Source organism: Anomaloglossus baeobatrachus, chromosome 5, assembly GCF_048569485.1.
Source record: "Anomaloglossus baeobatrachus isolate aAnoBae1 chromosome 5, aAnoBae1.hap1, whole genome shotgun sequence".
NCBI lineage: Eukaryota > Metazoa > Chordata > Amphibia > Anura > Aromobatidae > Anomaloglossus > Anomaloglossus baeobatrachus.
This window is the reverse complement of record NC_134357.1, coordinates 83,738,326-83,755,937: the sequence shown is the minus strand read 5'-3', so window position 1 is coordinate 83,755,937 and position 17,612 is coordinate 83,738,326. Positions and strand designations below refer to the sequence as shown.

The window sequence follows — 17,612 nt, the reverse complement described above, 5'->3', positions numbered from 1 at the left end:
GCACCTAACTTGCCGCATATCACAGGTGGCGTCACGAATAAACTGTCATCATCCCCGTCCTATTTAGTAAATGACACCGCTGGGGTCACGGAACCGGGCCTCACCACCGCCGCGCCCCACAAGCTGAACCACGGCCCAGTAACGAGTCACCCCCAGGCCCCAGTGCGGACGTGTCACATTTCTGAGCTCCAATTAATTGATGACTGGAAAATCTTTGATCAGTTGGGTTCTAGCTGTCAAATCTTCAACAATCAGCAATTGTCACCAATGCCATATATTTTGCAATCTTGGGAATACCTCTTTAAAGTCATGTTCATCTTTATACTGTACTATATGTTGTGTGTGTGTTTTTTTTTTTTTTTTTTTGTTTTTTTTTAATTGTTCATTTGCATAAAAGACTAAGCAACTTCTTTAATAATCTTCATGAAACAATTCTTACTTTTTTGATGACGTAAAAGCTGCGTAACTCCTTCACCTATCATGTTGTGCTGCCGTGTCAGACACAGATCAGACAGAGCACTGTTGCCTGACATCTTCTGCCTGATTTGCTCTCCTTTCACTATTAGGGCTTTTTAAGATGCCACTTCTATGTTTCATTGTATAGAATATCTGTTATTTCTTTTCTTGCACAGTTTAGCTCTTAGGGCTGCTTCTAACTTGCGAGTTTCTCGCAGTAGAGCAATGCGAGAAAATCTTGCATTGGAATCGGACACATGTTAGTGAATGATTCAGCTCACATTTGCAATTTTTTTTTTTTTTTTTTCTCAGTCCAAATCGGACTGAGAAAAAAATCGCAGCATGCTGCTTTTTTGCGAGTTTCTCCTGCGAGTCTCTCCAATGCAAGTCTATGGGAGCGTGTAAATAATCGGATGTCACGGGACGGCACTCACACCATCCTAGTGACATCCGATTTTCTAAATACATTTCTCGCAATGTTTCCTGGAAACTAGTGTTGCCTCACAATGTCTGTCAATCACTATTCTCTGTCAGTCTGTCTTTACCTCTCGGTCTCTATTCTCTCTCTGTCGGTCGGTTTGTCAGTCGGTCACTATCTCTGTCCCTCTCTCTCTGTCCATGTCGGTCTATCCCTCTCCCCCCCCCCCCCCCCCCCTCTCTCATACTCGCCGATCACCGGCACGGCGTTCACACTGCTCCGACGGCTTCTCCTCTTTTGAAAAAGCCGGCCGCTCATTATTCAACCTCTTATTCCCTGCTTTACCCGCCCCTGGCACCTATGATTGGTTGCAGTCAGACACGCCCCCACGCTGAGTGACAGCTGTCTCACTGTAACCAATCACAGCAGCCGTTGGGCATGTCTATGCTGGGCAGTAAAATAAATAAATAAAAAAAAACGACGTGCAGTTTCTCCCCAATTTTAATACCAGCCAGATAAAGCCATACGGCTGAAGGCTGGTATTCTCAGGATGGGGAGCTCCACGTTATGGGGAGCCCCCCAGCCTAACAATATCAGCCAGCAGCCGCCCAGAATTGCCGCATACATTATATGCGACAGTTCTGGGACTGTACCCGACTCTTCCCGATTTGCCCTGGTGCGTTGGCAAATCGGGGTAATAAGGAGTTAATGGCAGCCCATAGCTGCCACTAAATCCTAAATTAATCATTTCAGGCGTCTATGAGACACCCCCAATGATTAACCTGTAAATTAAAGTTAATAAACACACACAGTGAAAAAATCCTTTATTTGAAATAATAAACAATAACAAAGACCCTCGTTCACAACTTTATTAAGTACGCAAAAAAAACATCCTTGTCCGACATAATCCACGGAGGTCCCTCGACGCTCTCAGCTCTGCTACATGAAGGTGACAGGAGCTGCAGAAGACACTGCCGCTCCTGTCAGCTCCATGCAGTAACTGAGGTGAGTATTGCGATCAGCTGATGATGTCACTCAGGTTACTCGCGGCCACCGCTGGATCCTCCAACAGTGACAGCAAGTTCCCGAGTGACAGCGATGAAGTCACAGGTGAGTTGCGGTCACGGGGGGAGGATCCAGCTGGCCGTGGGTACCCTGAGTGACGACAGCGCTAATCGCGCTGCTTAATTCAGTCACTCAGGGGATTAGCGGTCACCGGTGAGTCCTTCACGGGTGACCGCTAATCAGGACGCGACACAGACCGAGCCGCGGCATGACAATGAAGTCGGGGGAAGTTCACCCGAGTTCATTCTGATCGTGCGGCTCTGTCTGTGTCTGCTGTCATCTGCCATTCAGCTCTGCTACATGGCTGTCTGTGTCTGCTGTCAGCGGCCATGTAGCGGAGCTGAATGGCAGATGACAGCTGCTGAGAAAAAAGGATCACACACGCATTGCACACGCACTGCAATCATGAGAAAAATCTCAGGATCGCAGTGCAGTTGCATTGCACTCTGACCTAACGTGAACTAAAATCAGCCGAGTTTTTTTTCAGCCAACTCGGACTGATTTTACTCGCATAGATGTGTTTCCAGCCTTATATTAATATTTAGGTCTGTTTTACAGGGACTCTTTCAGCCATGCGGTTTCTGACAACCGTTCAGATGTCACATCCTGTGTTCCTCGAGGAGGTCTCCCGGCAGTTGTGGCTGCGGATCTGGTCTGAGGTTGGTGTTACATCTTGTGCTATAGTATTATGTACACATGTTTAGTTTATATTAAAAAGGGCTCATTTCGAGCCTGAAGCTCATAATATAACTACATCTCAACTACCCTGAGGTCTGGATTCTTCCTCTACTTCAGCAGCGCAGTGACTAGCGCTTTTCCTCCATTTCATTGTGGGCATTATGGTATCCTATATATTGTTTCTGTCTTACAGGATAAAGACATTACTGCCCCGGAGAGTATTGTTGAGGTGAGAATAGGCTTTATGTTCATAGGTGTTTTACAACGTTTATGAGGGTACTATACCTTCGGATACCATATTATGGAAATTCAGATGTGTCCTTCCGACCTTTGATATTGGCTAAAAGTGAATCTGTCACCATGTTTTTGCTCTAATCTGAGAGCACCATATTGTAGAATCAGAGACCTGATTGCAGACATGTGTCACTTATTGGCCCGTCTTTTGCTGTTTAAATATAATTTGTGTTTCTTCGTCGCTCCATTGGGAGACCCAGACGATTGGGTGTATAGCTACTGCCTCCGGAGGCCACACAAAGCATTACACTAAAAAGTGTAAGGCCCCTCCCCTTCTGGCTATACACCCCCAGTGGGATCACTGGCTCACCAGTTTTCTGCTTTGTGCGAAGGAGGTCAGACATCCACGCATAGCTCCACTGTTTAGTCAGCAGTAGCTGCTGACTATATCGGATGGAAGAAAAGAGGGCCCATATAGGGCCCCCAGCATGCTCCCTTCTCACCCCACTGGTGGTTTGTAAGGTTGAGGTACCTATTGCTGGTACGGCGGCTGGAGCCCACATGCTGTTTTCCTTCCACATCCCCCTGAGGGGCTCTGAGGAAGTGGGATCTTACCGGCCCCAAAGCCCTGAGGCCGGGCTCCATCCACAGACCCATTGAACCTGCTGGATACGGAGCTGGGTACCGTTCAGGGACATGGCCCTGCACCATTCAGGTACTCTGTGTCCCCGTACACACAGGCACAGCACACTCCAGACTTGCTGGGTGTGCTAGTGCGCCGGGGACAGTAAAGGGTTACAGTCACTGCAGCCTAGCTGAGTGACTTTATGTATGGGGAACTACCGCGCCGGACGCTCCGGGAGCGGCGGCGCGGCTGGGACTTGTAGTGCGCCGGGGACTTAGCGCCGACCGCGCTTTTACGACGGCGGCGCTTATAAATCCAGTCCCCGGCTTTTGCGGCCTAGCTCCGCTTCGTTCCCGCCCCCACCCTGTCAATCAGGGTAGGGGAGAGACGCTGTACAATCAGCAGCGCCGAGGGCTGGAGCCTTATTTACATGCTCCAGCCCTCTCACTGGACACTGTGGGACGCCGGTTTCCCGCTCTGACTTGGGGGCACGCCCACGGCCCGCCCCTACTCACACGAGCTGGAGAAGGACGCCGGCAGCCATTCCTGCAGTCCGAGCTGAGACATCGGACTCTGGGCAACCAGGCACAGGACTAGGGCGACCACACACCCGCTTATAGGCGGGCGGTAAGCGGCACATGAAGTGCTGACCCCACTAAATACCGCAGTTGTCCATTTGTATTTTTATGCTTACACTGCATAGGTCGCTATTTTTGGCTATATGCCCTCTTAGATGGCGACACATCAGCAGCAGGAAAGCAGGGGTGCTAAGGCACAGGCTTTCTATGCTGCTTGTATTGCATGTACTGAAGTGTTCATGTGTATTTATGCTTGAATGCTATACACTGCACTGTACGGTCGCTAGTCTGGGCTATTTTCGCCTAGAATGACTAGACTACAGCAGCAGAAAAGCAGGGGTGCTGAGGCACAGGTTTTTTCTATGCTGCTTGTATTGCAGGGGTTGCAGTGTTCATTGTACTTATGCTTGTATGCTATACATTGCACTGTATGGTCGATATTCTGGGCTATATTCCCCTAGATGGCTAGTCTACAGCAGCAGAAAAGCAGGGGTGCCAAGGCACAGGCTTTCTATGCTGCTTGTATTGCATGTGCTGCAGTGTTCATTGTACTTTATGCTGGTATACTATACATTGCATTGTACGGTCGCCATTCTTGGCTATGTCCTAGATGGCTAGTCGGCAGCAGCATATAAGCAACACAGGCTTTCGATGCTGTTGTTACTGCATGTGATACTGTTCCACGGCACTGAACCCCATTGTGTGCAATGCTCCCCTGGAGCACTTGGTCAGCCGGGGTCTCTACTAGACGTGGCCAAAGGAACCACCTGTCAACCCTGTCCAAGGACAGGGATGGAGTTGCAATGGGATAGAGACTTGCAGTCCGGACAGGCCATGGGCAATCTGGATCATTGCTCCCTGGCCACCCTCATTGGGAATAAAATCGGTGCTCCGGGGGGGGGTCCCAGGAGGCTCTCTGTATGATGAGGCAGACGTAGCTCATCAGGACTTTGATCCTGACAACGCTCTCAATCCGGATACACCGGATGGTGACGCCATAAGGAATGATCCTATAGCGTCCATCAATGGAATGTTGGATCTTTCTCCCTCAGCTCCCCCAGCGGAGGAGTCAGCTGCACAGCAGGAGAAGTCCCATTTCAGTAGCTCAAACGTATATTGAGTATTTTTCTGGCCACGCTGACTTCAGAGAAGCAGTCCAGGAACACCACGCTTACCAGATAAGCGTTTTCTCCAAACGTATTAAGGATACACGTTATCCTTTTCCCCCTGACGCGGGACCCAGGGTCCAAAGGTGGATCCTCCAATCTCCAGGCTTGCGGCTAGAGCTATAGTTGCAGTGGAGATGGGACTTCACTTAAAGATGCCAGACAGATGGACTCTGGTTGAAATCTGTCTATGAGGCTATCGGCGTGTCGGTTGCTCCGGCATTTACAGCCGTATGGGCACCCTAAGCTTTTCAGCTGTTCTTGCACAGCTGGTCTTGAGCATATGTACATTTGTGCCGCAGGGGCGTCCGTAACCTCGCAATGTCTGCATTGCGACTTACCCTATTAATGCTGTCCTGGAAGGACAGTCGAGGTTTCGGTCCTTCCCAAGCTCGGGCAGGTCCCAATTGTCCTCGTCCAAAAGAGCTGAAAAGCCTCAGAGGGGCTCAGTTTCCGGGGGCTCAATCACGCCCAAGGAAGGAAGCCGGAGGAACCGCTACCAAGGCGGTCTCCTCATGACTCTCAGCTCTCTCATCTCTCCGCATCCGCGGTTGATGGCAGACTCGCTCGCCTTTGGCGACATTTCGCTGCCACAGGTCACAGACCGGTGGGTGAGGGACATTGTGCCCACGTGCACAGGATAGGGTTCTGTTCTCGTCCTCCGACTCGATTCTTCAGAACGTCCCCACCTCCCCACCGAGCCGATGCTCGTCTGCACGCAGAAGGAGTGGTAATCCCTGTTCCTCTTCAGGAACAAGACACGGTTTTCCTCCAATCTGGTTGTGGTGCCAAAAAAGGATGGCTCTTTCCGTTCCGTTCTGGACCTAAAACTGCTCAACAAGCACGTGGAGGCCAGGCGGTTCCGGATGAAACCCTCTGCTCCGTCATTGCCTCAATGTCTCAAGGATATTTCCTAGCATCAATAGACATCAAAGATGCTTATCTCCACGTGCCGATTGCTACAGAGCACCAATGTTTTCCACGTTTCGTGATGGGAGACGACCATCTTCAGTTCGTAGCTCTGCCATTCGGTCTGGCGACAACCCCACGGGTGTTCACCAAGGTCATGGCGGCAGTGGTAGCAGTCTTGCACTCACAGGGACACTCTGTGATCCCTTACTTGGACGATCTACTTGCAAGGCACCCTCTCAAGAGGCATGCCAACTCAGCCTGAATGTTGCGCTGGAGACTCTCCAGACGTTCGGGTGGATCATCGACTTCTCAAAGTCAAACCTGTCACCGACCCAATCACTAACGTATCTTGGCATGGAGTTTCATACCCTCTCAGCGCTAGTGAAGCTTCCGCTGGACAAGCAGCGGTCACTACAGACTGGGGTGCAGACTCTCCGTCAGGGTCAGTCGCACTCCTTAAGACGCCTCATGCACTTCCTCGGGAAGATGGTGGCGGCAATGGAGGCGGTTCCGTTTGCGCAGTTTCATCTGCGTCCTCTTATTGGGACATTCTCCGCCAATGGGACGGGAAGTCAACATCCCTGAACAGGAAAGTATCCTTTTCACAGAAGGACTCTCTGCAATGGTGGCTTCTTCCCACCTCATTATCACAGGGAAGATCCTTCCTACCACCGTCTTGGGCGGTAGTCACGACAGACGCGAGTCTGTCAGGGTGGGGAGCAGTTTTTCTCCACCACAGGGCTCAGGGTACGTGGACTCAGCAGGAGTCCACCCTTCAGATCCATGTTCTGGAAATCAGAGCAGTGTATCTTGCCCTACTAGCCTTCCAGCAGTGGCTGGAAGGAAAGCAGATCCGAATTCAGTCGGACAACTCCACAGCGGTGGCATACATCAATCACCAAGGAGGGACACGCAGTCGGCAAGCCTTCCAGGAAGTCCGGCGGATTCTGACGTGGGTGGAAGCCACGGCCTCCACCGTATCCGCAGTTCACATCCCCGGCGTAGAAAACTGGGAAGCAGACTTCCTCAGCCGCCAGGGCATGGACGCAGGAGAATGGTCCCTTCACCCGGACGTGTTTCAGGAAATCTGTAGCCGCTGGGGAAGGCCGGACGTCGACCTAATGGCGTCCAGGCACAACAACAAGGTCCCAACCTTCATAGCACGGTCTCGCGATCACGGAACTCTGGCGGCAGACGCCTTAGTGCAAGATTGGTCGCAGTTCCGGCTCCCTTATGTGTTTCCACCTCTGGCACTCTTGCCCAGAGTGCTACGCAAGATCAGATCCGACTGCAGCCGCGTCATACTCGTCGCCCCAGACTGGCCAAGGAGGGCGTGGTATCCGGATCTGTGGCATCTCACGGTCGGCCAACCGTCGGCACTACCAGACCGACCAGACTTACTGTCCCAAGGGCCGTTTTTCCATCGGAATTCTGCGGCCCTGAACCTGACTGTGTGGCCATTGAGTCCTGGATCCTAGGGTCTTCAGGATTATCCCAAGGGGTCGTTGCCACCATGAGACAGGCTAGGAAGCCCACGTCCGCTAAGATCTACCACAGAACGTGGAGGATATTCTTATCCTGGTGCTCTGCTCAGGGAGTGTCTCCCTGGCCTTTTGCATTGCCTACCTTTCTTTCTTTCCTGCAATCTGGGTTAGAAAAAGGTTTGTCGCTCGGCTCCCTTAAAGGGCAAGTCTCGGCGCTATCCGTCTTTTTTCAAAAGCGTCTAGCACAACTTCCTAAGGTGCGCACGTTCCTGCAGGGGGTTTGTCATATTGTACCCCCGTACAAGCGGCCGTTAGATCCATGGGATCTGAACAGGGTACTAGTTGCCCTCCAGAAGACGCCCTTCGAGCCTCTGAGGGAGGTTTCACTTTCTAGACTATCACAGAAAGTGGCTTTTCTGGTAGCGATCACATCTCTTCGGAGAGTGTCTGAGCTAGCAGCGCTGTCATCCAAGGCTCCTTTCCTGGTCTTCCACCAGGACAAGGTAGTGCTGACCCCATTCAGGAGTTTCTCCCGAAGGTGGTATCCTCTTTTCATCTTAATCAGGATATCTCTTTGCCTTCTTTTTGTCCTCATGCAGTTCATCGGTATGAGAAGAATTTACATTTGTTAGATCTGGTGAGAGCACTCAGAATCTACATTTCCCGCACGGCGCCCCTGCGCCGCTCGGATGCACTCTTTGTCCTTGTCGCTGGTAAGCGCAAAGGGTCGCAGGCTTCCAAAGCCACCCTGGCTCGATGGATCAAAGAACCAATTCTTGAAGCCTACCGTTCTGCTGGGCTTCCGGTTCCATCAGGGCTGAAGGCCCATTCTACCAGAGCCGTGGGTGCGTCCTGGGCATTGCGACACCAGGCTACGGCTCAACAGGTGTGCCAGGCGGCTACCTGGTCGAGTCTGCACACCTTCACCAAACATTATCAGGTGCATACCTATGCTTCGGCAGACGCCAGCCTAGGTAGAAGAGTCCTGCAGGCGGCAGTTGCCTCCCCGTAGGGGAGGGCTGTCTTCGCAGCTCTAACATAAGGTATTTCTTTACCCACCCAGGGACAGCTTTTGGACGTCCCAATCGTCTGGGTCTCCCAATGGAGCGACGAAGAAGAAGGGAATTTTGTTACTTACCGTAAATTCCTTTTCTTCTAGCTCCTATTAGGAGACCCAGCACCCGCCCTGTTGTCCTTCAGGATTTTTGGGTTTTTTCGGGTACACATGTTGTTCATGTTGAACGGTTTTTCAGTTCTCCGATGTTACTCGGAGTGAATTTGTTTAACCAAGTTATTGGCTTTCCTCCTTCTTGCTTTTGCACTAAAACTGGTGAGCCAGTGATCCCACTGGGGGTGTATAGCCAGAAGGGGAGGGGCCTTACACTTTTTAGTGTAATGCTTTGTGTGGCCTCCGGAGGCAGTAGCTATACACCCAATCGTCTGGGTCTCCCAATAGGAGCTAGAAGAAAAGGAATTTACGGTAAGTAACAAAATTCCCTTCTTTATAAATGGGAGATTATCACTAGAGAACAACTGGCCTCCTTCTTCCTAGTACAACATACCCCCAGCATTGATTAGTAGCTCACTGTCACTATATGATGCACACCGAATCAGTGGTGTAGGCAAGGTTATACACAGCTCAACCGCGGAGCTCCGCTAGATCTGCAGCAGAGAAACCTGCGATTCTGTCATAACTGCTGCACCCAGTAAACTAAGCGACACATCACTGGAATCAGGATCTCTGTCCCTGCCTCATGCTACTGTTAGATTACATAATAAAAACCTGCTGACAGATTCCCTTCAAGATGAATTCAAAGTAAAGAAAAATAGCGATTTAGGACGAGTTAAGAAGACTGCCCTCTGTTGCTTCCACTGTTCTGGTCCATAGAATAGACCAGACTCCGGTATACTGTTGTTTTCTACTAAAACTTTACTGGCTGAAGTGTTTCATGCCTTCAAAGCAAACATCTAGTTTTCTTACTGATCAGTTATTATGACTACCACTTAGATTTTTTTTACAGTCACATTTTTTTTTCCTAACCTTGATTAGGCTGCTAAGAACGCCGGGATGCCTGAAGTCCTGGCTAAAAACTTACTGTCCACAATCACCTCACCAGAAGTCAAGAACAAGCTGAAGGAAACAACAGACCAAGCTTTGGAATATGGGGTAATAATGAGCATTATCAATGTTTGTCCTCTTTTCTATTACAGGCTGTTTAGTATCCTAGGCCTGCCATGCAAACAGTTGCTCCGTCTTCTGATAGCGGCCGCAGCCGGGAACTGCACATCCGCCTCCCATTCAAATCTATAGCGGGTGGATGTGCAGTACCGGCCGCTATCAGAAGACGGAGCAGCTCCGGAACTGAGCATTTCTGGCCACCTGTTGCCATCACTGGGGTGCATGGTGTCAGACCCCAACCAATCAGACATTGATGACCTATCCTAAGGATAAGCCATCAATGTAAAAGTAAAGGGCAAACTCTTTAATGAAATATCTAGGTGACTGCTATAATATTTTTTCAGTTTAGGAGTTAAGGGGATGCATTACACTTCACAGCACAGACAATCTGCTGGATTACTGCAGGAAAGTGAGTTCCGAGATATAATAATTACATTGCAACCTGCTTCTTTTCAGTTTTGAAGGTAGATTCTTCTTGTAGTGCCTCTGAGTCCTACAAGGTTCTACATCCCCACAAAGGATGCAGGGCCTACCCCCTTATGGACCCTGAAATCCAGTGCCTGTAACACCAAAAACCCAGGTAATCCCAGTTTTCCCCAACAATCCCCCATACAATGATACATAGCTAGGGTCGGACCAATAGATGGCCGCCTAGCGGTGGAGCCAGTCCAGTCTACTAGTTGACCAGGTGGGAGGGGCAGACTGTGGAGAGTAGTCAGAACATAGAAAGACTGGAGTCGAGGAAAGACTGGGAAGTAGCCAGTCTAGCTGTGTCAGAGGAAGTGAGAGGAGACGGTCTGACACAGGTTAACGGTGACCTGGTACCCAGGAGAGTAGTTGCCGGTGGAGTACTCCCAGAACTACGCACCGACAGGGTACAGGACTCTAGGACAGGAAAGGGCTCCAAGCCGACCTGTTAACACATGCACAGCGAGGGGACCATCAAGGACTTCGCTGACCCTAAAAATCCGAAGACTCAGTAGCAAATGGAGAACCAGGGACAGGACCAGAGACTGCAACCCCACAGGGTTCACGCTACCGTCAGGCGGACAGCAGTGGAACAAAACCACCAGACGGAGACCCCCAGTTCCTCTACGCCACGGGGACCCACCAACCATAGATAGGTGCAAGGGAAGAAGGTACCAGAGAACCAAACTGGCACTAGGACGAAGGGGATCTCGAGGTGAAACCAGCCGGCCTCGGGCAACCAGTTATCACCAACCAGCAGTGAGTAAAAACCAGTTGCAGTGAACTTTTGGTGTGGACTCCCTTCTTCTAACACCTGTCACATCACCCATCCACTGGGGCCTGGCCCTGCTTGCGGAGTACCTACCATCCAGGCTGCAAATAACACCAGCTGCAGTACTAACATTCTGCAGCGGCGGCTCCATGCCCATAGCCGCAACACCGCAAGTGGCGTCACATATGAACATTAACCTCATCCCTTGTAAATACACCCCCATCACAAAAAGGACCCAGGGCACGGAACCGGGCAATGGCCACCACTGTGACATTCCCAACACATACACTGCCCGGCACCGAGTACCCCACATCCCTGGGCGCGACACTTCTCACCCCTTATTAAACTGGCCATGTACCCTAAAACCTTGTGGTATAAGGGGATATTGTCCTCTCCCAGTGATCAGATTTACTGATGCTAGTGGCACTGCTGCGTTCATACGTTGCGGAAAATTTCCAGTGTGGATTTGGTTAGACAGGTAGCATCCACATTTTACATGTAGATTTCCTTATGGATTTCACCGTCTTTCATTTACCGAGGCTCCTTGTGGTCACCCCGTATCAATAATATTAAAGGCTGGTAAAAAAAAATATTAGTTTTGCCCATTAATTACACTACATGGTAATTCATATAAATTTAACTTAAGGTTGTAATTTATTTGCATATATTTCTGCTCCCTTTATTATGATGTTGGTGTCTCTTTGCTCTCCATAGTAGGTTGTAATTAGGGCTCTGCTCATACATTGACCCTTCTTATTGTATGTTTCCTTTTAGTGTTGATTCTCCTTGATTTACTCTCTTTTTTCCTCTTTCGTGTGCAGGTTTTTGGCATGCCCTCCATAGTGGCTCATATAGACGGAAAGCCGGAGTTGTTTTTTGGATCTGATCGCTTTGAGCTTCTAGCCCATCAGCTGGGTCAGTATTTCAGATTAAATTTCTTCATTTTTGCTTCATACACTGTAGTCAATGTGAGGATTGAATAATATATTCTGTACATTTATATATTATTTGTCACTAGCAGGTTTGATCCAGATCCAATGACAAGAGTCTGTTCCATTCTTGAAAAACAGCTTTTTATATAATGTGTATTAAAAGTAAACACACAGAATATGGACACCCCTGGTGCAATTTTCTTTTTTAGTTAAAATCATGTATTTTGGATAAAAAATAATATTTGAAATTGCGTTTCATTTATAATGTTTGCACCATTTGGTGTTTAGAACCTCGTTGTTGTCCTGCTCATTACTGGTTGCAGAATGATTTAGCTTAAAATCTATCAGTGATCTCGTTCTGATAGTGTCACGCACGTGACTAGCAGGGTTTAACTAGTACCTGGTAGACCCCCAGAAGATGTTACAACACATGGGGTCACGATACAATGGAGGTCCCTGCCGCTAGGGAGATGGGTGAGGGGGCACCTCCTGAACTCTCCTCAAGATGACTCCTGATCTCACTAGCACTAGCGTCCCTATACAGGTTTTTTCAACCTTCCGGCGAGCAGGATACCTTGGACCCTCAGCTAGCCCTAAACTCACCCTGCCTAGTGTGTAGGCCAACAAGTTCACTAGACGCGCCACTACAATACAGATACCCAAGGAAAGGAATACAAACAGGGGGAATAGACATGCAAGGAAAACACTCCAGGTGGCTTCAGTGCAGCAAACACCACTGGTGCACACAACAAAACAAACTTCTTCCAGAGCAGGCTCCTTCCAAAGTGGACCACATAGAAATAAGGATTGAGTTTCTATCATAGGCATAATGTGATCAGATCACATGCCTTTAAATAGGGAAGGGGAGTGATACCAAAGAGCCACACCTGAGATTGACAGCTACAGCCCGAAGCCAGGCTGGAAAGGGTGATAACCATTACAGCACCACAAGAAAAGAGATGATGGTAAATAACAGTAGTGAACTTGCCAGCGGCAAGGTGCTGGACCTTCTGACACCAGATTCACCCAGGGTAGTGAAATTGCCAACAGCAAGGCGCTGTGTGACCTTCTGACACCAGATTCACCTGGGGTGTCCCCTGAGCAAGATACACTCATGACCGTTTGGGTGTTTAGCTTTTTTTTTTTTTATTACTGAACTCCTGTTGTAGCAGCCCACGGGACCTGCAGGGCTACTTGTCACCAGGCCTGTGGTATTTGGGGTTGCTGTGAATGGAGCGACCCGGCTCCGTGGCCTATATAAAGGAGGGTGCAAAGTGTTGGTTGATAGGGGATGGGGGTTTGCTTAGCAGCGCCACCTTTCGTGTGCGGCCAGGGATTAGCCACCGCTGCAAGATGTCGCTCTCCTCCGGGGCTGATGGCAATGCAGCTCAGATAGTCCAGCTCCCCACAGGTAGAGCGAGCCCCAGGGAGCACAGCGGTGACGGAGGAAGTGCCGTTGCCAAAGCGCGAGGCAACGGCAATAAGAGGCCAAGGCAGCGGTTGTGGTTCCAGGTCTTTTACTCACAGTTTGTATGCTGTGCACTCAGAGTATCGGTCTTCGCTGTGATGGGCCCCAGCCGATCCCGGATGAATCAGAGGTCACCACCAGTATTGTGAAGCGTGTAAGACCTTCCTCCATTTCGCTCTGTAGTGTGGATCGCCGTGGCTTGATGCTACTTGGGGCCCCAGTGTTTAGTTGCCGTCCCGTACGCAAGCAGCACGAAACTTGTTATGGACCCAACCATGGCCAAGGCTTCTGTCTCTATATGCTGCTGGTGCCCCGGGAATTTTGGTGGTAGGCAATGGGATGTGAAAATCCCCCTTCCCTACAGATTCTGGCAGTTCAACGTGAAGTATATTCTACCCTAGGCCTCTGCACCCTGTGTGGCGCCGGTCCCGAAGGGGCTGTTGGGGTTCGCCCTCCGGCTACCGTGTTGCTCCTCAGTCTCATAGCTCCACTCGGTCATCTGCTTCTCTCTCGGTATCCGGTGGGCCCCTCTGAGGGGAGCCTGTCAGCATCCCCCACAGAGGCCTTGCTCTTCACTGTCTCAACGCTGTTCTCTCCTGCTCCCAGACTGTTCTGAAGTGAAACTGTGTGTGTGTGTGCGCTCACTTCCCCAGGCAGCCCCCACCTTTCTGATGACTCACTAGTGGTTGTCCCAGCAACAGGGAATTTCCCAGGCTGGCTGGCTTCCTGAGTTGTATAACTGGCTGCCTCATTGTGTTGTGTAAGCTAGCAAACACCAGTGGTTAACCTCTTCTTACCCGGATGAGTATTGCACCTTAAGTCAGATGCATACCCTGTGGCGACTGAGCCTCAAGGGCGCCACACTGACGGCCTGGATGTTTATAAACCACATTAAGAGAGCTGAAATTTTCGAGTGATCATAAATCAACTGAGATAACCTCCGTAAAAGACAAATAGTAGAGTTACCAATGCTTTGTCAAAGTCGCTGATTGATTATTCATTAACTCATTCTGCAGTAAGCAGCATCCAATGTAACATAGATGCTATAGAAAGCAAATATTTAAAATTTTTTAATGAAACCGAAGTGCAAATATTATTTTTAGCCTAAAATACATCTAAGCAACAAAAAAAATCTTTTAATGTGCAAATCCACAGTTGAAAAACATTTTTGCTAAGGAGATATAAAAAATAATGAACATAGTCAGGATCATAGTCCAGAGCTCTATATATAATTCTGCCGGTATTAGAGCCAATATCTCCCAGCTTTCTTTGCTTTATGGGTCTGCACGGTGGTTGGTGTAATATCTGTAATTCTTAAGTCTAGTCTTTACATTAGGTGCTGTGCAAAGACCTAGAAAAACTAACTACTGTATATACTCAAGTATAAGTCGAGTTTTTCAGCCTATTTTTTTTATGCTAAAAACTCCCCTTTGGATTTTACTTGAATGAGGGTCCCACAAAAAATTATTCTCACCTGTCCTCTGTTCCCACGGCGTCCTCTTACCTGCTTCTTGCAGACAGCAGGCACATAGACTCCTCAATGATCTCGGCCGGTATACAGGGCCACTGCTGTTATCGCTTTACTTCAGTTGAATGATTTGTGCGCCGCAAAGCATTCAATTGAAGTAAAGTGCCACTGATGGCAGCCCCAGCTTCTGCACCGACCAAAATCATCAAGGGGTCTTCGTGCCTTTTGGTCCGCAAGAAGCGGGTAAGAGGACACCGTGGGAATGGAGGACAGGTGAGAATAATGTGTGTGTGTGTGTGTGTGTGTGTTTATGTAAACATCGGCATAATAGGGGACCAGTAGGACATAACTAAAGGATGGGCACATTACTACAGGGCACAAACATGGGGATATTACTACAGGGCCCAAGAATGGGGCACATTACTACAGAGCACAAGGATGAGACACATTACTACAGGGCCCAAGGATGGGGACATTACTACAGGACATATTACTACAGGACATATTACTACAGGACATATTACTACAGAGCATAAGGATGGGGCACATTACATTGAAATTTTCCAGTATCTGCTGCATTTCCCACCCTAGGCTTATACTCGAGTTAATGTTTTCCCAGTTTTTTTGTGCTAAAATTAGGTGGCTCGGCTTATACTCGGGTATATACAGTACCTGCATAATAGTAATCTATTTCAGCTTGTAGGGTTTTGTTTTTAGGGAACCAGTGGTGACATGTCGGCCTGACATATGACCTCAGTGATAGTGTTAATACTGGATGACGCTCTTCATGCTTGCTCTGTGCTTTCTTGCAGGTGAGAAATGGCTGGGACCTGTGCCGCAGAAATCCCGGCTGTGACTGATTCTTTCTGAAATGAATTAATAAAGGAAAAGATACTTTTAGTGTATTACTGGTTTCTATACATATATTCTGCGCATACAAATACATGGAGTCATTGATCACCAAAGCTGGCTCTTGGGTATTATCATGATGTTGGACCATAATGGGTTAAGATTATATAATTATATATAATTTGCACCGTTTGTCTTAATTAATAAATATGTTTGTAGTTCATTGGTTTCATTATAATGTCTGTAATTCTGTACTTTCCTCTGTGCCGCGGATTGAAAATGTTCATACGATTTACACAGTTGTAACATGTTTGCACAGTTGTGTGTTTGTGAAAAAGAAATTATTTTATAGCCGCTAGGAAACTGATTGTGATACCACATATAAAATGTGCTTTGTACAGCGCCTTACATAATGGCTTCCGTCATCTGCTTTTTCAGCCTCACAATTTCCTAGTTGTCAGGGGCCGATGCTCTTTTCATTCAGAGTTCAGGCAGACCGCATCAAAATGTGCACTCTCCAATGCTGCGGTAAAAAGCCAATATACCTCTGCCGCACTAGAGCGCCACAGAGCCGCTGATGCTTCTGAGCAGCGCTTACAACCTCTATTGAAAGAAGCTTGAAAGCGCTGACCCCCCTTACCTTTGAGGCCGGCCACAGGTGATAGACTGCAGAAGAGAGGATTTTTAATAAAACATAAATTGAAAAGTGTTTTGTTTTATTTTTACTTAGACTTTGCCTAGTTACCCCTCTGTGAAGACAACTATATATATATATATATATATATATATATATATATATATATATATATATATATATATATATATATATATTTTTGTAATAAGAGCACATTTATTATCAGGGTCTAATCCTGCCCAGTAGACAATTTTATGGGATCTACAGTGCCTTGAAAAAGTATTCGTACCCCATGAACTTTTCCATATTTATTTCATATTACACCCACAAACGTAAATGTACTTTATTGGGATATTATGTGATATACCAATGCTGAGTAACACGTATTTCTTTGTCGCTCTATTGGGAGACCCAGACAATTGGGGTGTATAGGCTATGCCTCCGGAGGCCGCACAAAGTATTACACTCAAAAGTGTTAAGCCCCTCCCCTTCTGCCTATACACTCCCCGTGCTCCCACGGGCTCCTCAGTTTTTTGCTTTGTGCGAAGGAGGTCAGACACGCACGCACAGCTCCACAGATTGGTCAGCAGCAGCTGCTGACCATGTCGGATGGAAGAAAAGTGGGCCCATATAGGGCCCCCAGCATGCTCCCTTCTCACCCCACTCTTGTCGGTGGTGTTGTAAGGTTGAGGTACCCATTGCGGGTACGGAGGCTGGAGCCCACATGCTGTTTTCCTTCCCCATCCCCCTCAGGGTTCTGGTGGAAGTGGGATCCTATCGGTCTCCAGGCACATGAGACCGTGCTTCATCCACAACTCCTGTGGAGCCTGCTGGATAGGAGCCGGGTATCGTTCAGGGACATGGCCCTGCTACTTGGAGGTACTCTGTGTCCCCGTGGGGACCGCGCACAGCAACACTCCAGCTTTGCTGGGTGTGCTAGTGCACCGGGGACCGCGGCGCTGACCGGGTTAATATGTGCCATTACACACTCAGCGTTGCTGAGTGTGTTTATGTATAGGGACTGCCGCATTGACCGCCGCTGCCTTGGAAACACTGCGGCGCGGCTGGGACTTGTAGTGCGCCGGGGACTTCCACGCCGGCCGCGCTTTTACGGCGGCCGCGTTTATTACTAGAGTCCCCGGCTTTTTGCGGCCTAGTTTCCTTTCCTCCCGCCCATAGCCCTGACAGGCAGGGGAAGGGCGGGACGCTGCACAGAACGAGCAGCA

The 17,612-nt window shown here is 48.9% G+C and overlaps 1 protein-coding gene across 1 annotated transcript in view; it reads left to right on the top strand.

Moving 5' to 3' along the window:
* Positions 1 to 15,990, top strand: part of LOC142310878 (glutathione S-transferase kappa 1-like) — a 34,020-nt gene extending 18,030 nt beyond the window's left edge. The window contains exons 4-8 of the mRNA XM_075348654.1: positions 2,498 to 2,598; positions 2,811 to 2,846; positions 9,667 to 9,783; positions 11,857 to 11,950; positions 15,716 to 15,990. Coding sequence (XP_075204769.1) covers positions 2,498 to 2,598; positions 2,811 to 2,846; positions 9,667 to 9,783; positions 11,857 to 11,950; positions 15,716 to 15,759 — 392 coding nt within the window. The 3' untranslated portion in view covers positions 15,760 to 15,990. The remainder of the gene's footprint in view (positions 1 to 2,497; positions 2,599 to 2,810; positions 2,847 to 9,666; positions 9,784 to 11,856; positions 11,951 to 15,715) is intronic.
* The last annotated feature ends 1,622 nt before the right edge of the window (positions 15,991 to 17,612 follow it).